At 41.9% G+C, this 23,849-nt stretch overlaps 1 protein-coding gene across 1 annotated transcript in view; it reads left to right on the top strand.

Annotated features, from left to right (window-relative positions):
* LOC126190819 (GDP-fucose protein O-fucosyltransferase 1) overlaps positions 1-23,849 on the top strand; it is a 119,558-nt gene that overhangs the window by 49,502 nt on the left and 46,207 nt on the right. The window contains exons 4-5 of the mRNA XM_049931386.1: positions 6,033-6,224; positions 21,031-21,203. Of these exons, the coding sequence (XP_049787343.1) occupies positions 6,033-6,224; positions 21,031-21,203 (365 nt within the window). The remainder of the gene's footprint in view (positions 1-6,032; positions 6,225-21,030; positions 21,204-23,849) is intronic.

Raw genomic sequence — 23,849 nt, 5'->3', positions numbered from 1 at the left:
TTCCCCAAATGTCTTTGTAAAATGTGATTATGTCATCCAAATATAAAGATATTGAGCAGGTTGTCCATCCATCGTATGCTCGAAGGTGACTGGAGCATTACTTAGTCCAAATGGCATTACTTTGAACTTGAACAGGCTATCAGAAGCAATGAAGGCAGGCTATTCCTGGACAGCCTCATCAATCTCAATTTGCTAGTAGTCTCTCTCTATGTCCATAGTTGCAAGAAATACTTTGCTCCCCTCAATCAGTGTGGGGTGTCATCAATTCTCAACAATGGGTTGACATCTTGTTTATAATTTTGTTCAGTTGTCAGTAGTCAGTACTGAAATGCCAAGTGCCATCCTCCACCTTGAAGAGAACACAGGAGATGATCAAGGACTTTCTGAAGGTTCAGTGATGTCGTTTTGCAACATCTTCTCCACTTCCTCAAAATGGTTCAAATGGCTCTGAGCACTATGGGACTCAACATCTTAGGTCATAAGTCCCCTTCTCCACTTCCTCCTGGACTATACGTCATTTAAGTGGTGATGCCCTATAAGAGTGCTGGCTGATGAGTGGATGCTCCCCAAAGTTAATACGGTGTTGAACCATGGGCCGTTTGGTCCTTCTTTCCTCCACTCCAGATCTGAAAGCATTCAGAAATTGGTGCAGAACAGCTAACATTCATCAGCATCGTTCCTTGGTTAGGCCGGACTCTATTTACAGTTTGATGGTAGCTTCCTTCATTGAATTGTCTGTAGTGGTAGCAGAGCACAGTTTTTTGCCAATGGCATTAAGCTGCCCTCGCTGGAATGGTTCAACTATTCCTATGCACATAGCTTTAGGGAAGAATTGGCACTGCTCATGACAGTTAGTGAGGCAGAGTTCATCTTGACCACCTAAAATGCTTATGATGTCACTGGCACATAGTTTTCCTTAATGAGCTTGAGTAACTTTTTGCAGCTGACAGAAGCTTCACAGTTTAACAGATGAATGGAACTAGTATTGTTGTCAATGGCCACACAACAATGTCTTTAACAGCAAACATCCACCCAGAGCAATCTTTTAAGTGTGTTTCTTGAAATGTCTTTGCCAGTCTGGAGCTCCGTTCTTCCAGTCTGACTGGTTATTATACCTGCAAGAAGTCCCATCTCACAATAACATTGTGACTACGTGCTGATAAAATGACAAATTGGAAGGGTTTCTCTTGTCGGTGAATTTCAGCACGATCACTTTTGTATCATAGAACATAATCTTCTTTAGCTGTAGATGATAAGCATTAACAAAAAAACAAGCCCCTAAGTCAACTAGTGCCCAGACAAGTTGGCCACTGATGATGTCAATGTGATTTCCTCACATTTTGATGACTTTCATCCATATAGGATTTTCATCATTGGTTGTATTGTATTGTATTGTATTTTATTTTATTGTATTGTATGGAACTGGGGACCTAGAAACGACAGAGAGGCTTTGTCCCCGCCATAGCCCTCAGTGGTTCACACCAGGCTACTACAGTGCACTGGCCCCACCGCTGCCCCACACCGAACCCAGGGTTATTGTGCGGTTAACATAACTCGCACCTGGGCTGTGACCCTTGGCCAACCCCCCCCCCCCCCCCTCCCTCCTTAGTGCCTGGAGTAAGACACTACACTTTATTGGCCTCCCATCCAGAATCACATAAAGTAATATAATGCACCGAATTTTCTACAGTAATATATTTTCCGGAAAATCTTGTTTGTCTCGGTGACCATTTGGCGCCCCTTTGCAAGTGGCACTGAGAGCATGATAGACTCCTCCTGTCCCGCACCCCACCCCACCCCACCCCACCCCTCCCATGCCACTAGATCAAAATGCTGGAATGTACAGTGGCATGGGAATGGAAATCATATGACTGGATAAAAAGTTATCGTAAAGTTACTCAATGCTTATACAATATCTGCAAAGATGATCCTATTATGACACTTAAATAAATTCAAAGAAAATTGACAAATGATGACAAATATTTCCCACAAAAAATACTTCTCACAAGTAGCAGTATATGCTTAAAAAGAAAGTGATAAAATCACCAAACAATGGGAAGAAAGAGACAGGGCTTCAAAAAATTTAAACAAAAAACTGACTGTATATTTGTTTAAACTAAATTTATACTGTGGCAACAGTTGTCAGCCTTTCAAAACCAACCAAAAACCCACATTTAATGCTGGAAGTATGAAAAATTTGTATAGAAGCAAATAAATACATAAATTTTGAAAGTACTCATGCTTTTTATCCACTTTTTCTTGAAAAACAAAACATTATTTGTCTCTGAAAAAGTAGAGAACTCTAGTCATGCTTTGTGTATAACCAAAAAGGCTGAAAAAGTGTGTAAATGAAGTCACTCGAACCTGGAGACTGTAGCTGCCAGTCTTGTCAGTTGTTTTATTCAACTGAACAAAAATCAGCTTGCCAATCCATAGTTAAAACCAGGTGGTTGTCCCATCACTAGGCTACAGTGTGTTGGGGAGTGACGTAGTCCTGGGTATGGCAATAAGGGTTGTCCCACAGGTCAACTGTATCATCTGCAGTTGATTGGCATGAATAGAACTGTTGTGATGGTTGACATCTGGTGCTATAGTCATCATTGATCAGGCACTAGGCCGTCATCTGAAAGCTGCAGCTTAAGTCTGCAAAGTCCCTTCGTCCTGGCATGTTCAACTGACGGTAGAGGTTGTGCTAAATGATAGGCTACAGTTCTTCTTCTTCAACATTCTTTACTACCTCCTGCCATATGGGGTATGGGTCTTCTCTTAGAACCTAGTGCATGAGAGGCAAGGTCATCGTGGTGCCCCACAAGCAGTGGCACCACTTGATGAATTTATCAGTGGGATATGTCTTCATGTCTGAAGTGACTGTTAATCAACTGTGTGATTTTATTAACTTCTGTCATGATCAATTTCACAATGTGGCATAGAGCAAAAATATTTTGCATGTAAGACTTTGTAGTTCCTCATGACATTGGACATGGTTCTTCAGTTGTTGTGCAAAGTGGACTTATGCTGGTCATTGCCAAACATTTTCATCAGTTCTGCCTGGAATTTATCCCAGTTGTTGAGCTCATCATCATTGTTCTCAAACCACTGAGAGCTGTGACATACAAGTCAAGGTAAACATTTGATGAACACATTATATCATTCTACCTGTTGTATTTAGTGATTTGGGACAATGTACTATTTGTCGTCTGGTGACTGTTGCTGTAGGCGCTGGCCTTTATGTTGCCTAACTGGAGCCACGGTGACGTAGATGTTTTGAAGTAACTGGCATCTCCACCAAACGATGTCACGTCTTAATCAGGATCCTGCCCAAACCCAAAACACTTATCACTAAAAGTGCATTTATTATGAATACCAACATACAACCAGAATAGAATAGAACTGAACTCCTTGACAGAGAATACTGTTATTTATAGAAACATAGAATATTCCAGAACATACAGAAATTACAAACAAGAAATTTTGAGAACCTTCCAGAAGCGATACACACTAAATAATAAATAAGTGCCGCTGGCAACCCACTGCATGCCAACTAGTGTTGTTAATTGCTATGCCACATTGCATGCAACGCTGCTCACAGCAACATTATTAACCAAACATTGTTGTAGCTGTAGTAAGTTATTAGTGTGCTTTACATTAAGAAATGTTCTACTTATCTTCAACAAGAAAAACATTGTTATCCAGTTATGATCTTATTAGAGATTATGATTATATATCAGAGTTTCCTTTTAAATGACGTAACGTAGTCTTCTCAAAGAATGACAAATTATTGATATGGTAGAATGGTGCACAAGTTTGTAGCATTTTTGTTCTGCGTGTTGGTTTTCAAGTTGCTGTGGATTTATTTATTGATTGTCATTTTTTATTTTGTATTTCATTGTTGCTATTTGAGTTCACATAGTGTCATTTTGTCTTTTGGAGAGTGTGAGTGGAGCTGTGGAACTAGAAAATTGAGTGCCAAGTGGAGAAATCAGAACATTGCCGACATAGTTTTCTGTTTGAGTTCAGTAGAGGAATGACAGCACCAGAGGCAGCCAGAAATGTTGGACAGATCATGATAAGAAAGCAGTTTTCTCGTTTAAGGAGGATTGCTTCGACATTAGTGACTTGTCATGTTCAGGAAGGCCTTCGGGATTTTTTGAGATCATTTAAATGCATTAATCCACAATGATACACATCAGTTTACTCAAGAACTGGCAAATGTGATGAACTGGCAAATGTGATGAACTGGCAAATGTGATGAACTGCGAACATTCCTTCATCGTGCAACATTTTCATGCAGTGGGAAGGTTAAAAATCAAAGCAAAAATCACAAAAATCAGTGGATGGCGTCTCTGCGTGCTCGACATAAATTGGCTTGTGAACAACATTGACCATTCCTTTCCTGTATTGTTACTGGTGATGAGAAATGGTGTCTTTAGGCTAACATAAGGAAAAGAAAGGAATGATTGATCCCAAACAAAGCAGCAACTCTCTGCACAAAAACCACAAAAGATAATGTTAAGCATTTGGTGGAACAGTGACAGTATGGTGCCTTTCAAACTGCTTCCTCAAGGTGTAACTATCACTCCTGACATTTTTTGTCCATCTGAGATGTCTTGCAGACTCCATGCTAGAACAATGACCAGGAGGACTTAGTGAAGTGATGCTACTCCATGATAATGCCTGCTGGCTATCTGCTAGACTGACAAACACTTACAGAAGTTTAATTGGGAGGTCATTCCATACCCACATTTTTCACCTGACCTTGCACTTAAGATTTTCACCTTTTCCACTTTATTGAACAACCTTCAAGGAACTTCCTTTCCAGATGAAAATGTGCTCCGAATATGGCTCGAAGAGTCCTTGTGTCAAAACCACATAATTTCTAGAGTTGCAGAATCAGAAAGTTACCCCAGCATTGACAGACTGTCGTAAATAGTGAATGAGAATATATTGTTCATGATTAAAGTCTCTGTTGTATTTATTAAACTTAGGGAAAACACTATGAACTTACGCAACAACCCAATAAAAACATGTTCTTTTGCAACATAATCTGTGATGCTTTTTGCATCTCTTCATTTGATAGTCTATATTTTTTTCTAGTGGCAGTTATGGGCTTTGATTTCCAGAGTATGGAAGATTTTTGGGACATGCAATTTGTCTAGTCTTTTTCGGTATGAAAAAGGAACTCATCCACAAGTATGCATAAATAAGACTTCCTCCTCCTCTTTCATTTCTTGATAACAAACAAGCCATCTGCCATTAGCTGAAATAAGCACAAGCAAAAAATCTTGTAATCTGTTCAAAATGTATGCCTTCTGAATCTGAACCCACTTGAAATTTATGAACTTGAAAATCCTTAAAATTAGAAGCAACTGAGTCCCTGTAACTGCTATGGGTTCATAAGATCTTTTTTCGGAATTTATTTCTTCTGCTGCATGCTCATCACTTGTCAAATAGAATAAAGCAACTGGTGGAATATTTGGTTTACTCCACTCAAACAACTGGAAGTTAATATTTGGTTATTCACTTGATTTTGCAGACTAGCTTCGGTGGCAGGCATTTGTATTGTGCCATGAAAACTGTTTGTGTTGTTTGTCAGAATGCCTGAGATAAAAACAAAACATTTGTAGCTAAGATTTTTCTCTCTCATTGTGATTTTTTGTCTTATAAACAACACACAGATGCTCTGTGGCCAACGGAATCCTTGGGCTTCAGCTTGAGACAGAAAGGAATAATTTTCAGCAAATCACATAGAACAATAGCCTCCTTATGTGGTAGTCCAGTTTTCTTTTCAGTGAAAAAGCATATTGCAGTTTAGCGATGAGAAATCAAACTCCCTCTTTTAGCAACAGGAGTATAGTGAAAATAACATTGAAATGCTCAGAACTCATAGCATTTTAGCACACTTTCCATTTGAATTGATTGTAGATAATCTGCTCTTTTTATTTGCCCAAAAGACATTTTTATTAAATCAATAGAACTAATGTGTTACCTGATGTAGAATGTTTTTGTGTAATTGATAGCTGTTATCATTTCAGTGTTTTGCTACTCTCAAAGAGGAAACAATGTTGGATGTAATGCAAAGGAAGGAAATCCCTTTGGACCATTTTGGGATACCTTTGGTGTTGATTTTGTTGCCTCACAGTATTATGGACCACTGCATTTTGATGTCTACCATCATGATATGGCAAATTCCTGGAACACGAAGTTCCCACCAAAAAAATGGCCAGGTAAGTCAATGAGCATTCTTTTGCATATGGGTTACACTTTTCCTTGAGGTTGTGATGTTCCCTGCTTTATTTCTTCATTGATAGCACAAAATTAGATCTGGTGCTATGTTCTTTAAAACTGAGTGCCAACCTTTCTCTTTAATGAAAATGCAGATTATACTCATGTATGTTAATGGTAATTAGTTAAAAATAAAAAATAAATAAAAATTTTAGGAGGCAGATGCCAAAACAAAATCAGAAGTAAAAGGATCCCAGCTTGCTTATGTAACATATCAATACCTCAAGGATAGATTGCTGCTCACCATATAGAGGAAATATTGAGTTGGTGAAAGGCACAATGGAAAGACCACTTTATACTTAAGTATTTGGCTAAAAGGCCTTCTTTCGTATTAGAAAACAGTCACAAAGGCACAACTCGCACACAAATGCCCACTGTCTCTGGCTGCTGTGGCCAGACTGCAGAGCCAGTGGTATAAAGAAAATTCAGAAGTGGACACAAAATGTTAAGATAGTACGGGCTGCTATTTGCCAAATATGAGATTGCTGAAATTATGCAGCCTGCATAATTACTTTCAGATTGCTTCTCCTCTATGTTACTGTTTACATTGACTCAGTTTACATGACTAAGGATTCTCCTTCATGATGTGATCCATGGAACAGAATACATGAATTAGTCAGTGGAAGACTCAGATTTTAGGAGGATGCAAGAACATGGCTACATGTTTCGTTTTGTTTGTTTCTGCAATTTGACAGTATGTATTGTGCACAGAATTGCTCGAAACAATTATTTTTGGGATTATGTCTTCATCTCTGAAACCTTGACACTTTAGGGTAGGAAGGATGTAACAACAGGTAGTGTATTCTCAGATTACTTCCACTTCATCTAAACTGAAGAGATGATCACTTACGCATTGGACAGAATGTCATATACTTCTTTTGTACACTTTTAGTGATATTGTCTGATAAGACACCACTCTGCCCCACATTGCCTGGAATGCCCAAATCTTGCTTGGTAAAGAATGTATTACTTTTTTACCCAATCTGAAAGCTGTCGAATATGTCACGAATGTCATGTTCACATTGGTGCAACATTCAGTGGATATCAGGTGCATGGAGCTGTTGCACCAAGAGGCAAGGAGGCATTTCCACTGGTGCAAAGTGACGCATAACTGTGATTTGCAAGCATGAACCTCTGAGCACAGGAGTCTCCCCATCCCAGAAGGGGAGACATGTGCAATAGTCGTGTGTATCTGTGGTCTCTGGTTTGGTGCTTTGTTTTACTACATCTCTTAAGTATCATCACTGGAATCAGACATCAGTACAGAGATGAATGCACTTTGGCTAGTTGCATTGGTGTATCCAAAGCTATCCAGTCAGCGACGATTATACAGGGTGTTACAAAAAGGTACGGCCAAACTTTCAGGAAACATTCCTCACACACAAATAAAGAAACGATGTTATTACTTCCTCGATTCACCGCCAGTGGGCCCAATTGAAGGAAGGTAATGTTGACTTTGGTGCTTGCGTTGACATGCAACTCAATGCTCTATAGTACTAGCATCAAGCACATCAGTACGTAGCATCAACAGGTTAGTGTTCATCACGAACATAGTTTTGCAGTCAGTGCAATGTTTACAAATGCGAAGTTGGCAGATGCCCATTTGATGTATGGATTAGCACGGGGCAATAGCCGTGGCGCGGTACGTTTGTATCGAGACAGATTTCTAGAATGAAGGTGTCCCGACAGAAAGACGTTCGAAACAATTGAGCATGGAACATTCCAGCCTATGACTCGCGACTGGGGAAGACCTAGAACGACGAGGACACCTGCAATGGATGAAGCAATTCTTCGTGCAGTTGACTATAACCCTAATGTCAGCGTCAGAGAAGTTACTGCTGTACAAGGTAACATTGACCACGTCACTGTGCAGGCACTATCAGCAGCTGATTGGCCTCCACGGGTACACTTCTGCGATTGGTTCATCCAACAATGTGTCAATCCTCATTTCAGTGTAAATGTTATCTTTACGGATGTGGCTTCATTCCAACGTGATCAAATTGTAAATTTTCACAATCAACATGTGTGGGCTGACGAGAATCTGCACGCAATTGTGCAATCACGTCATCAACACAGATTTTCTGTGAACGTTTATGCGTGCATTGTTGGTGATGTCTTGATTGGGCCCCATGTTCTTCCACCTACTCTCAATGGAGCACATTATCATGATTTCATACGGGATACTCTACCTGTGGTGCTAGAACATGTGCCTTTACAAGTACGACACAACATGTGGTTCATGCACAATGGAGCTCCTGCACATTTCAGTCGAAGTGTTCATACGCTTCTCAACAACAGATTCGGTGACCGATGGATTGGTAGAGGCGGAGCAATTCCATAGCCTCCACGCTCTCCTGACCTCAACCCTCTTGACTTTCATTTATGGGGGCATTTGAAAGCTCTTGTCTATGCAACCCCGGTACCAAATGTAGAGACTCTTCGTGCTCGTATTGTGGACGGCTGTGATACAATACGCCATTCTCCAGGGCTGCATCAGCACATCAGGGATTCCATGCGACGGAGGGTGGATGCATGTATCCTCGCTAACGGAGGACATTTTGAACTTTTCCTGTAACAAAGTGTTTGAAGTCACACTGGTACATTCTGTTGCTGTGTGTTTTCATTCCATGATTAATGTGATATGAAGAGAAGTAATAAAATGAGCTCTAACATGGAATTAAGTGTTTCCGGACACATGTCCACATAACATATTTTCTTTCTTTGTGTGTGAGGAATGTTTCCTGAAAGTTTGGCCGTATCTTTTTGTAACACCCTGTATTCACACACTACTGACATACTTGTTCTTGATTATTTCTCTTAGTTGGCTTGTTTACCTTTTGTTCATACATTGCTGAAGATGCTTGGCCTCATGTTTGAATAGTGCTCAATTTGCCCTTTTGGATTTATTTTCAGTTTGCTATTGCCTACCCGGTTCTTTTTAGCCACTTACAGTTTTTCCTGAAACTGCCTAGTGACACTCCACCACCTGGGTAGTGTGTTATGACAGTATCACTGTTACAAGACTCAGTTTTGCACAAGCATCAAAATTACCTTTGTGTTAGTTCTTTGAGCATTCTAACAAGAAACTTGTGGAATTTTAAGAGTATTACTGTATCAGGCATTTCTTTTTTCTGGGTCATTAATTCTGTGAATTATAAAGACTGAGTGCAATGAAATGACTGTCTACAGTTCCTCACAAATAATAACCATGTGCAACCAGTTAAAGCAAACCTGAACAAAGTAAAAATTCCGTTGTTCCTGCTGCCAACAAATATCCATTAAAAAGGAGTAATTCTAGGGTCTTTGATGTACCAACACCATCCTCGTTCCTTTACAAGCTGCTTTGATTTGTAAATGCTATGAAAAGGATAGACTACGACTCGCCATACAGAAGAGATGTTGTCAGTCAGGCACAACAAAAAGACTGCCGACTGCCATATGTTCTAGCTTTTGGACAACAGCCCTTCCTCTGAAGTTGAAAGCACACATACATTCACACAAGCACGCGACTCGCACACACATTAGCACTGTCTCTGGCTGCAGAGAGAGAGAGAGAGAGAGAGAGAGAGAGAGAGTGTGTGTGTGTGTGTGTGTGTGTGTGTGTGTGTGTGTGTGTGTGTGTGGGCGCGCACGCGCTGTTAGTTTTCTGACATAGTAGAACGAGAAGAGCAAGGAAATAAATGTTGGATAGCAATTATTCCAGGTTTACTCTTAGAAAAGATACAGTGAAAAACAGTGCTGCTGTCTAATACACGAACTGACGAGTAACTGTCAATGATGTCGACCGTGCAAATGACAAGGTCCTTACCCTGCTGTGCTTGGGAAATACAACTTCCCGAGAGGTTATGATCTTATTTCCTTTGCAGCATGTATTTTTGAAAAAAGGAATTAGAAACCTTAACAGCACATCTCCAGTCTTTAGCATTTATTTGTATATGGAGTTGGAAACCCAGCATATAAAGACTGGTATCTTTTCATTATCTGCCAGCCAGTCATTGTACATTGCAGATCCATATATTGCAAATACTGCTACCCTGCATGCTTCACAAATTTCAACTCCCAACATATCCAGCGTAGCCAGCGAATTGAATTCATCAGAGCAACAACAAAATATCTGGGGCTTTCAAACCTTTTTGGTGTGCAGCAAAAATATGCATTCATAATATAAACTGAAGGACTTTACACTTGTGCTGATTTGATGAGTCAAAAAATTGAAAAATCCAGAGTGGAATAACAATATTATGAAAAGAATAGATTGCTGCTCACTGTACAGAGGTGGTGTTGAATCACAGACGGCGTAATGGAAAGATGATAACATTTAAGCTTTGAGCCAAATGGCCTCCTCCTAAAGTAGTAAACAAACACATATTCAAGCAAGCAAACACAATGCAGACAACACACACACACAGACACACACACACACACACACACACACACACACACACACACACACAAAAAGCGTCTATTCCACCAATGCCACACATTAATCTTTTCCCCACCTCTGCTTCTCTCTTTTTCCTCTCCCCTTTCCTCCCCCCTCCAACCTCCTGACTGCACATAGCAGCCCTACCCTGTCCCCACCATGTCGCTGCATGCTCCCACAAGCAGCACTACGCCATCCACTACCCCTACACTGCTATCCATCACCTTCTCTGCCCCAGCCTCCTCTGGGGCAGAGGATCTGATCTGATTACGAAAAACGTCTTCGACAGCACTTCTTAGCATTTCATGTCACGGATGAACAAACATGTAAGTCTCTGTTCCTTTCCTGGATTTCACCTCAAATGTATCGGTTGTTGTCGCAATTGGCTCCTTTGAAAGATCCTGCGTCTTTGTCCTTTGCTGAAATGTGCTCACTTCTGTCCGTATATTTTCATAAGCAAACACATGTGGTAGCCTCTCGTGTTGCCTTTTATCGTTGTCAAAAACAACCAACTCAATCCTATCGCACTTGGGCTGCTGTACTGCACGGCCTCAGTCGCAAGTGTCAATTTGTTACTGACGTTCACAAAGAATCCTACGCTGATTCCATGGTTCGGGATGCTATTATCTGATCGGCACCCGACAAAGACATTAGGCAACGTGCCCTTCAGTTGGCAAATCTGACTCTAGATGATATCCTATCCATTGCGCAGTCTTTTGAAATTTCTCATGCCACTGGGGCATAAATAGAGGTGTGGGGTTACGTCGGGGAAATACAACTGCTGTGCGCTGTTGACGACGCGTGCGGTGTGTCCCCGCCGGCTGATGTGGCCGCAGTATGCTCCCACGCGCAGCCTCGACCTAACCATAAACAACCCTCTAAGAAACTGCAGCAAAACCCCTGGCAACTTCCTTCCCCCCCCCCCCCCCCCCCCCCCCCCCCCCCCAAGTCAGTCTACTGACTGGTTTGATGCAGCCCGCCACGAATTCCTTTCCTGTGCTAACCTCTTCATCTCAGAGTAGCACTTGAAACCTACGTCTTCAATTATTTGCTTGACATATTCCAATCTCTGTCTTCCTCTACAGTTTTTGCCCACTACAGCTCCCTCTAGTACCATGGAAGTCATTCCCTCATGTCTTAGCAGATGTCCTATCATCCTGTCCCTTCTCCTTATCAGTGTTTTCCACATATTCTTTTCCTCTCCGATTCTGTGTAGAACCTCCTCATTCCTTACCTTATCAGTCCACTTAATTTTCAACATTCGTCTATAGCACCACATCTCAAATGCTTAGATTCTCTTCTGTTCCGGTTTTCCCACAGTCCATGTTTCACTACCATACAATGCTGTACTCCAGACATACATCCTCAGAAATTTCTTTCTCAAATTAAGGCCGGTATTTGATATTAGTAGACTTCTCTTGGCCAGAAATGCCTTTTTTGCCATAGCGAGTCTGCTTTTGATGTCCTCCTTGCTCCGTCCGTCATTGGTTATTTTACTGCCTAGGTAGCAGAATTCCTTAACTTCATTGACTTCGTGGCCATCAATCCTGATAAGTTTCTCACTGTTCTCATTTCTACTACTTCTCATTACCTTCGTCTTTCTCCGATTTACTCTCAAACCATACTGTGTACTCATTAGACTGTTCATTCCGTCCAGCAGATCATTTAATTCTTCTTCACTTTCACTCAGGATAGCAATGTCATCAGCGAATCGAATCGTATCATTGATATCCTTTCACCTTGTATTTTAATTCCACTCCTGAACCTTTCTTTTATTTCCATCATTGCTTCCTCGATGTACAGATTGAAGAGTAGGGGCAAAAGGCTACAGCCTTGTCTTACACCCTTCTTAATACGAGCACTTCGTTCTTGATCGTCCACTCTTATTATTCCCTCTTGGTTGTTTTACGTATTGTATATGACCCGTCTCTCCCTATAGCTTACCCCTACTTTTTTAAGAATCTCGAACAGCTTGCACCATTTTATATTGTCGAACGCTTTTTCCAGGTCGACAAATCCTATGAAAGTGTCTTGATTTTTCTTTAGCCTTGCTTCCATTATTAGCCGTAACGTCAGAATTGCCTCTCTCGTCCCTTTACTTTTCCTAAAGCCAAGCTGATCGTCACCTAGCGCATTCTCAATTTTCTTTTCCATTCTTCTGTATATTATTCTTCTAAGCAGCTTCGATGCATGAGCTGTTAAGCTGATTGTGCGATAATTCTCGCACTTGTCAGCTCTTGTCATCTTCGGAATTGTGTGGATGATGCTTTTCCGAAAGTCAGATGGTATATCGCCAGACTCATATATTCTACACACCAACGTGAATAGTCATTTTGTTGCCACTTCCCCCAATGATTTTAGAAATTCTGATGGAATGTTACCTATCCCTTCTGCCTTATTTGACGGTAAGTCCTCCAAAGCTCTTTTAAATTCCGATTCTAATACTGGATCCCCTATCTCTTCTAAATCGACTCCTGTTTCTTCTTCTATCACATCAGACAAATCTTCACCCTCATAGAGGCTTTCAATGTATTCTTTCCACCTATCTGCTCTCTCCTCTGCATTTAACAGTGGAATTCCTATTGCACTCTTAATGTTACCACCGTTGCTTTTAATGTCACCAAAGGTTGTTTTGACTTTCCTGTATGCTGAGTCTGTCCTTCCGACAATCATATCCTTTTTGATGTCTTCACATTTTTCCTGCAGCCATTTCGTCTTAGCTTCCCTGCACTTCCTATTTATTTCATTCCTCAGCGACTTGTATTTCTGTATTCCTGATTTTCCCGGAGCATGTTTGTACTTCCCCCTTTCATCAATCAACTGAAGTATTTCTTCTGTTACCCATGGTTTCTTCGCAGCTACCTTCTTTGTACCTATGTTTTCCTTCCCAACTTCTGTGATGGCCCTTTTTAGAGATGTCCGTTCCTCTTCAACTGTACTGCCTACTGCGCTATTCCTTATTGCTGTATCTATAACGTTAGAGAACTTCTAACGTATCTCGTCATTCCTTAGTACTTCTGTATCCCACTTCTTTGCGTATTGATTCTTCCTGACTAATGTCTTGAACTTCAGCCTACTCTTCATCACTACTATATTGTGATCTGAGTCTATATCTGCTCCTGGGTACGCCTTACAATCCAGTATCTGATTTCGGAATCTCTGTCTGACCATGATGTAATCTAATTGAAATCTTCCCGTATCTCCCGGCCTTTTCCAAGTATACCTCCTCCTCTTGTGATTCTTGAACAGGGTATTCGCTATTACTAGCTGAAACTTGTTACAGAACTCAATTAGTCTTTCTTCTCTTTCATTCCTTGTCCCAAGCCCATATTCTCCTGTAACCTTTTCTTCTACTCCTTCCCCTACAACTGCATTCCAGTCGCCCATGGCTATTAGATTTTCGTCCCCCTTTACATACTGCATTACCCTTTCAATATCCTCATACACTTTCTCTATCTGATCATCTTCAGCTTGTGATGTCGGCATGTATACCTGAACTATTGTTGTCGGTGTTGGTCTGCTGTCAATTCTGATTAGAACAACCCAGTCACTGAAATGTTCACAGTAACACACCCTCTGCCCTACCTTCCTATTCATAACGAATCCTACACCTGTTATACCATTTTCTGCTGCTGTTGATATTACCCGATACTCATCTGACCAGAAATCCGTGTCTTCCTTCCACTTCACTGACCCCTACTATATCTGGATTGAGCCTTTGCATTTCCCTTTTTAGATTTTCTAGTTTCCCTACCACGTTCAAGCTTCTGACATTCCACACCCCGACTCGTAGAACGTTATCCTTTTGTAGATTATTCAATCTTTTTCTCATGGTAACCTCCCCCTTGGCAGTCCCCTCCCGGAGATCCGAATGGGGGACTATTCCGGAATCTTTTGCCAATGGAGAGATCATCCTGACTCTTCTTCAATTACAGGCCACATGTCCTGTGGATACACGTTACGTGTCTTTAATGCAGTGGTTTCCATTGCCTTCTGCATCCTCATGTCGTTGATCATTGCCGAGTCTTCCGCCTTTAGGGGCAATTTCCCACCCCTAGGACAAGTGAGTGCCCTGAACCGCTATCTGCTCCTCCGCCCTCTTTGACAAGGCCGTTGGCAGAATGAGGCTGACTTCTTATGCCGGAAGTCTTCGGCCGCCAATGCTGATTATTTATCAAAATTTAGGCAGTGGCGGGGATCGAACCCGGGACCGAAAATGTTGAATCAAAGACGCTACCCCTAGACCACGGGTACCCCGCCTACTTCCTTCATGTCCGTGGTGTTTTACGAAACATTTACAGGAGGATTGTCCCCAACGTTGCGCCGTGTGTCACAATTGCAAAAAGAGGGGTCATGTGTCTTCCGTTTGCAAATCCGACCGCATACATGATGTTCATGACCGTGACGCTGATTCTGCTTCTGTGTTGTCTGTCAATTGCACTTCTTCCCTTTCAGGGAAGTTATTCCTCACTGTCCAAATACTTGGTCGAGATGTTCACATGCAGGTGGACACTGGTTCTGCTACCACTATCATTAATTCTCAGACGTATCGTCAGTTGGGTTCTCCAACCCTATCACCTGTCACTAGGCAATTACAGACGTACAATAAACAGAAGATTTCTCTGTTGGGACAGTTTGATGCTGAGGTATCTTACAAATCCATTGTTCGCAATGTTCCCATATTTGTGGTCGACCATAGTAACTCAGAGAATCTTTTTGGTTTCAATGCCTTTCACGTTTTTGGGTTCTCCATAGATAACTCTGTCAATATCGTCTCTGATGCTATTCCTTATGCTCACTTGGATTCCTCATCGACGACATTTTCGTCCCTTTTTTTCTCCTGGGTTAGGCCGTGCGAACGATTTTGAAGCTCATATCACGCTCAGACCCACTGCTCGGCCTAAATTTTTTTGGGCTCGGCCCATTCCTGTGGCCCTTCGTGATTGGGTAAAACGGGAGCTGGATCGTCTCACTACTTCAGGGGTCTTGCTTCCTGTCACTTCCAGTGAGTGGTCCTCTCCTGTCATTGTTGTTGCTAAGCCCAATGGTGACATTCGTCTCTGTGGCGATTTTAAAGCCACTGTAAATGCTCAATGCCTCATCAACACTTACCTTATGCCCCGGCCTGAAGAATTGTTCACTAAACTTGCTGGAGGCCAGTATTTTTCTAAAACTGACCTGTCAGAAGCTTATCATCAACTTCCTCTTGACGCTGCTTCCGGGCAGTTTCTGGTCCTTAACACGCCTTTCAGCCTCTATTAATACCAATGATTGCCATTTGGGGGTGGCCAGCGCCCCTGCTCTCTTTCAGCGATTCTTGGAACAATTATTGCTCCCTGTCCCTGGGTGTATCAATTACATGGACGACATTGTTGTCACTGGCTCCACCACTGAAGAACATCTTCAGAATCTCCACACACTTTTTCATGTCTTAAAGTCTGCCGGTCTTAAGTGTAATCTTCAGATATCACAATTTTTTCAGGCATCTATCACATACTTGGGGTTCCAACTCTCTTGGGATGGTATTTACTTCAGCAAACTGTCGCTGCGATCGATGCCCTTCCTCGCCCTAGATCTGTTAAGGAACTGCAGGTCTTCTTGGGAAATCACAGGTATTTACTGTCTGCGGCTTCGGTGGCTCAGCCGTTTCATCGCCTGCTGCATAAAAACGGGCCCTTTCACTGGTCCGCGTCATGCGATGCGGCTTTCCAAAAATTGAAGACTATGCTGAAACAGGCCCTGTGCCTAGCTACTTATCGACCTGGCCAACATCTCGTTCTTGCCACAGACGCCTCGCAATACGGGCTTGGTGCAGTCCTTGTGCACCGTTTTTCTGACGGTTCTGAACAACCCATTGCTTATGCCTCCAAAACACTCATGGATGCCCAACGAAAATATTCTTAAATTGAAAAAGAAGCTTTGGCCATTATTTATGCTCTTCATATGTTTGGTGTTTTTTCTTTATGGATCCAAATTTCATCTTGTTACGGACCACAAACCACTTGTTTCCTTGTATCATCCATCAATGTCGCTTCCCGACAAGGTTGCACACTGCCTCCAGCGTTGGGCCCTTTACTTGTCTCATTTCAATTATGAGATTCATTTCCGGCCGATGGCTCAACATGCAAATGCTGATGCATTGTCTCGCCTTCCCATGGGTTCTGATCTGGCATTCGATAGGTATGAACTTTTGTGTTTCCACCTGGATGTTGCCGAGCAGTGGGTTGTGGATGGGTTCCCCATCACCGGGGACCAGGTGGTGGCTGCTACGGGTTGTGATCCTACCCTCTTTCGGGTTTTACGCTGTATTCAGAAGGTTTGGCCAGATCATCCGTCCACTAAGACCTTTGATCCGTTGCGGGACTTATACGCTTTGCGCTACCGCCTCACGGCTAGTTATGGTGTTATCCTCCTTTCCACCGACAATGCTTTGCCTCGTGTTGTGGTACCTGCGTCTTTGCGTACTTAGGTCTTGCGCTTCCTTCACCAAGGGCACTGGGATGTCTCTCGCACAAATTCTCTGGCGCCGTCGGGTGTACTGGTCCGGCATCGACTATGAAATCGCACACATGGTTGCTGCCTGCGGCCCTTGTGCGTCACAGGCTGCCACCCCGAATTCATCTTTGTCACTGTGGCCTTCGCCTGAGAAGCCCTGGGAGCGCATTCATGCTGACTTCGCGGGACCTTTTTTAGGTACTTATTGGCTCCTAGTCATTGACGCCTACTCCAACTTTCCTTTCATTATCTGTTGCACGTCGCCTACCACCGCGGCAACCACAAGTGCTCCGCTCACATTTTCTCTTTGGAAGGCCTTCCCTCTACTCTTGTTACTGATAATGGTCTGCAATTTGCCTCTTCCAAATTTGCGGATTTTTGTGCTCATCGTGGCGTCATGCATGTCACAGCCCCTCCATTCCATCTTCTATCAAACGGTGAGGCTGATTGACTGGTCCGCACGTTTAAGGCTCAGATGAGGAAACTCCTGATTTCTTCTGGTGCTGATGATGCGCTTCTCCAATTTCTGGCTTCTTACTGTTTCACCCCCATGAGCGACCACAGCCCGGCTGAGCTCTTACATGGCCGACAGCCCCGCACGCTACTTCATGTTCTGCGGCCTGCCACCTCACGGCCGTGGGTGCCTTCACTTGGCCGGTTCACCACCAGCGACCTTGTATGGGTACGGGGATATGGCAGGCAGCCAAAATGGAGTCCGGGCCGCATCTTACGACACTGTGGCAGACGCCTGTATGAAATCCAGACGGACACGGGTGTTGCTGTGCGTCATTCGGACCAGCTTCGGCCTCGTGTGCCGGCAACGCCTGTTCCGAATGCCGCTACACCGCCTTCGGCTCTACCTGACGCTCGGGATCTTGGCACCTCTCATTACTCACAACGCAGCCCTCTCACCGTCATCTCGGTGCCAGCACAAGAACGAACGCCACCAGGAACGTGCCCATGCAGGAACCGGATGACCATCATCTGTCTGAGCAACTCTACTTGCCTCCTTCCCCTATGGATGCTGACACATCGCCCATGTCTCCTGTTATATCAACCGGACTTGCCGCAACGGGCAGATTGGCGCACGGGGCCCCAGTAGATTTGACCCTTACGTCTCCTGTCATTTCGGCCTGTTATCATCGGGGACACTTCCATCCGTATGGGAAGCCTTCCCCTCAAGACTTTACAGCCAGTCAAACAACACCTATGGACATTAGCAATCTACAGGCCACCTCCATCAAGACCAGTGCAAAACAATTCAAGGGGGGAAAAGTGTTGTGACTTGCTGACCTTTCAAAGTACCGCCGCACAGTTACGCGCGTCCTCTACATGCGGCGCTGTCTGACAGCCATGCAGCAGCTGCGCCACCTAAGCGGCCAGCCAGCCAGCAGCCGCCAGACTCGGACTCAGTGCTGATTTGAATGTTACCGTGTACACATGTCTTACTTCGTGTACTTGTTCTGTGACTTACATGTGTTGTGTCGTTTTTGAAATACATGTGTTTAACTTGGCATTATAACACTCAACTTGCCTTTGAGGGGCACATTAGAGCTGCAGCCTCATTTGTGCACATCACCAGCACACCTGGCTCTGATCAGCACATCCACTGCCCAGCCGCATATGCCCATTAACATGCAGCTACAGTTTGATCACATCCCCCTAAGCACATATGTTGAGAAAGAGTCATTCACCTATACACATGCCTCATATTGCATATGGGACAAGCAGAAGACATAGCAACTGGGTGCAAGATGCATAGATGTCAGTGCAGTGTAACTGGAAGTAGACATATGGCCACTTGATAGCTAAACATGTTTCATCAAATATTGATTTTATATTCATGTTTTTTACTTTGGTCCAATATTTGGTTTGTTAACTTATTTCCCACTTACTCTTAAAATGTAATTATTTTCTGGTGCGTCAATCATTGTGTTGAATTTTTCTGTTTCAAATCCAACACCAGCCCTTGACATTGACCTTCACCTCACTGTAGCCCATATCCAAACATCAGTACATGTAAACCAACAAATAAGTAATAATATCTACATTTTGACAGCTGACACCCCTTCTACATAAAATGTTCCCTTCCTTACAGCCTAGACATCCACAGCCAACATTTCTGTTCCACCATCAAATCCCTCAACACCTACACAAATAACCTCGTACACAACAATCGTCATAAATCCTGAATGCAAACAAATCTCCAAGGCAGCATCTCCTTTCACCCTCTAATACCCCTCCACTTTCAAGAAACTATACAGGCCCTGCGTGTCTCAGTACATTACCCTGCCAAGGCTATGACTTTCTTAAATCCTGAAGTGTGGATCCTCCTTACAAATGAACAAATTGTACTGTGACTTGATCTCGTTTTTCTCGGTGGGTTGAATTAATATAAATATATCAGGTTTTCAGCCAAGATCATCATTATCATCATCATCATCATCATCATCATCATCATCATCATCATGGACAGCTTCCAGCCTCTGGCCAGGTCTGTTTGTGGAACATAGGCCTCTCCATTGTCTTCTATCTTGCCACAATCTCTCCATTTTCATCTTGGTCTAGTCTTCTCCTTTCTTCTGGACACATTCCTCCACTCTTTTCAGCCATCTGTCTCTCAGTCTTCCTCTTGGTCTCTTTCCTTCCAGTTTCATCTCATGTATCCTCCTGGGTATCCTCTTCTCCTCCATTCACTTAACATGCCCATACCATCTCAGCCTTGATTTCTCTCTCTCCTTCTGTAATGGTTCCACCTTCATTAACTCTCTGATCCTCTCATTTCTTAACCTGTCTATCTTTGTCACTCCAGTACTGTTCCTCAAGAATTTCATCTCATTAGCTTGTGCTTTGCTTTTCTCTCTTCCTTTCACAACCCAGGTTTCGGGTGCATACGTCAGGATCGGGACATAGTATGACTGATATAACCTTTTTACTGATTTGGGGTACGTCCTTGCTCCATATCAGGCTTCTGACACTCCTCTGAAATGCTTCTGCTTTGTCAGTCAAGATATTTTCTCAAAATGGTGTGGTGTTTCTGTGAATGTTACTCCCATCATCTTCTAAGTCAAGTATTCATACCATGACTGTTCTAAAACTTGTGCTCTGACAGTGAACTTTGCAAGCAATGGCAGGGCGTACCTCACCTGCCATAAACTATAAGGGACTGTTAACTTCAGTGATCTTTGGATAAAATGTTGTTAGTTGTCAAGCCTCGAAAGTGAACATAAAATTCTTGAGTTTTTTACTGCATTCGCTGCCATTGTCCTCAGGAGTTAAAACTTCTGACTGCTGAGATGGGCGAGGTGTCCACGTTAAATATGAAAGGAAGCAGTGAGGACACATGAGTGATCCTGAAAACTTCAGGTCAGGTAACAGCGTATGTTATTCCACAGTTTACTGGTGATGATCTAAGATTGGAACAGTCGAGATGATAAACAGGTGGGCCAATCATGAGTTCATTTGAAAGAATGAACATTATCACCTGGAATAAGGCATTTATTATTATTCAGGCAAGAAATGTTCTGCATCCATATAGTGTTGTAAGTTTTCATTACCTGAAAATAATCCATCATTCAAGAAATGTAATGTTGGCAGATAGTGTGCTAATTATTTTATTCACTTATTGATCTGGAGAAATGGTTAAACAATAGACTTAAAGAGGCACTGCCTTTTACTTGATGAACTACATCATACTAGGTGCTAAGCAACCTATATTATAGTTCCTCATCTCAAACTAACTACATACAAGGCTCTCTTGCAGTATGATAAGTAAATAAAAATACAAAATTTGTTAAATGTAATGAATTATTTTATATTTAATTTTACAGTGATGGCATTCATGGGGGCACCAGCCAGTTTTCCAATTCAGAAAGAAAACCGAGAGCTCCACCAATATTTGTTCTGGAATGAAAGAGTTTTGAATAAAGCCAAAAGGTTCATTAAGAATGTCCTTCCAAGAGGAGGGTTCATTGGAATTCATTTAAGAAATGGTGTTGACTGGGTAAGGCAATCTTTTGTATATAATTATATAACTTTTTTAAAGACTACTTCAAGATCTTAATCATTTCACACCTTTGGATAATGCCACATGTTATAAAGAATTTAGTTTCTTATGTAGTAGATGTGTTGTGACAGTATCTGGGCAATGCTTCAGTGACCAAATGGCAGTCTAGGATAATGAATGGGACTGCCATCCATGACAAAAGTCAATTTCACATATTGCTGGGAAACTTACAATGACTACAAGATTCTATATTATGTAATTACAGGTATGTGGGGTAGCTCCATGAACTTCACTCCTTAACTCAGGTAATGACAGTGATTATCGATCCATTGTATTGTAGCAACACTTACTGGGGTATGTTTGTGTTCTATGGAGAATGAAAACAAAACACTGTTGATGTTCAACTACTGTCTCACTAATGTTCTTGGAATACATAACAACCAGTTGCTATTACATTCAATCATCATCATCATCATCATCATTTAAGACTGATTATGACTTTCAGCATTCAGTCTGGAGCATAGCCCCCCTTATACAGTTCCTCCATGATCCCCTATTCAGTGCTAATGTTTGTGCCTCTTCTGATGTTAAACCTATTACTTCAAAATCATTCTTAACCGAATCCAGGTACCTTCTCCTTGGTCTGCCCCGACTCCTCCTACCCTCTACTGCTGAATCCATGAGTCCCTTGGGTAACCTTGCTTCTCCCATGTATGTAACATGACCCCACCATCAAAGCCTGTTTGCCCTGACTGCTACATATATAGAGTTCATTCCCAGTTTTTCTTTGATTTCCTCATTGTGGACACCCTCCTGCCATTGTTCCCATCTACTAGTACCTGCAATCATCCTAGCTACTTTCATATCCGTAACCTCAACCTTGTTGATAAGGTAACCTGAATCCACCCAGCTTTCACTCCCATACAACAAAGTTGGTTGAAAGATTGAACGGTGCACAGATAACTTAGTCTTGGTACTGACTTCCTTCTTGCAGAAGAGAGTAGATCGTAGCTGAGCGCTCACTGCATTAGCTTTGCTACACCCCGCTTCCAGTTCTTTCACTATGTTGCCATCCTGTGAGAATATGCATCCTAAGTACTTGAAACCGTCCACCTGTTCTAACTTTGTTCCTCCTATTTGGCACTCAATCTGTTTATATTTCTTTCCCACTGACATTACTTTCGTTTTGGAGATGCTAATCTTCATACCATAGTCCTTACATTTCTGATCTAGCTCTGAAATATTACTTTGCAAACTTTCAATTGAATCTGCCATCACAACTAAGTCATCCGCATATGCAAGACTGCTTATTTTGTGTTCACATATCTTAATCTCACCCAGCCAGTCTATTGTTTTCAACATATGATCCATAAATAATATGAACAACAGTGGAGACAGGTTGCAGCCTTGTCTTACTCCTGAAACTACTCTGAACATTACATTCAGGGGAATTAAATAACATCTGTGTGAAACACTCAAAAGTCAGAAACAGGTCTGATGTTGATTCCATTGTTCATAAAAACTGAAATCAGTGAAGATAGCAATACAGACAACAAAGCAAATGCATCACTAGAAAAATATGAAATGCTATCTGTCCTCTTTATACTCCTCTTCATTTTGAGTAGCAATCTGCCATTTCATTGTTATTATTATTATTATTATTCCATCCTGGATTTACCATTGTTAAAAGGGCATGAGACACATTCCTACTATCTACGTAATGTACTCCAGACTTAATACACTCCAAGAGAATTTAAGACTGTTTCATTCAGTTACTTTAGATTACTTAGGCATTAACTTAAAAACCACAAAGCTATCAGAAAATGTTTCAGTAATATGCTCAAGTTTCACTTACAGATCAGTGAAACACTAAATTGAGAACAAATAGTTTTTCAGTGTTTCATCCTTTCCCAATTCAGAGGCAACATTCACTCACCTTTTTGATGGTGTATTCACAGTAATACTCACCATATATTAGCCATGTTCATAATTAAGAGAGCCATTTTTTTGTATTTTACAAAAACAGTGAAAGAAATTTTTTTTATGAATCCATGTGTATACAGGGTGGTCCATTGATCGTGACTGGGCCAAATATCTCACGAAATAGGCATCAAATGAGAAAACTACAAAGAAAGAAACTTGTCTAGCTTGAAGGGGGGAAACCAGATGGCACTATGGTTGAACCACTAGATGGCGCTGCCATAGGTCAACTGGATATCAACTGCGTTTTTTTAAATAGGAATTCCAATTTTTTTTATTACATATTCATGTAGTACATAAGAAAATATGAATGTTTTAGTTGGACCACTTTTTTCGCTTTGTGATAGATGGCGCTGTAATAGTCATAAACATATGGCTCACAATTTTAGACGAACAGTTGGTAACAGGTAGGTTTTTTAACCCTTTGTTTCCTGACATAAGAAAAAATTTACTTTTTAACATTTTCTTTGCAGAATTTATGCTATTGTGGCCTCAAATGATGGTAGGATTTTTTGTAAAATTTTATTTTATTTTTCACAACTTTTTTCTCTCCTGGTACTTAGAAGAACCGTGAGACTCCATGTACAGAATCACAACATGCGCAGAAAAATGCTCCAATTTTTATAACTTGTACCTTATTCCACATAAATATTAAATATTTTT

The sequence above is a fragment of the Schistocerca cancellata genome, chromosome 6 (genome assembly GCF_023864275.1).
Source record: "Schistocerca cancellata isolate TAMUIC-IGC-003103 chromosome 6, iqSchCanc2.1, whole genome shotgun sequence".
NCBI classification, from domain to species: Eukaryota; Metazoa; Arthropoda; class Insecta; order Orthoptera; family Acrididae; genus Schistocerca; species Schistocerca cancellata.
Note: the sequence above shows the minus strand (reverse complement) of the source record. Positions and strands in the feature narration are given on the sequence as shown.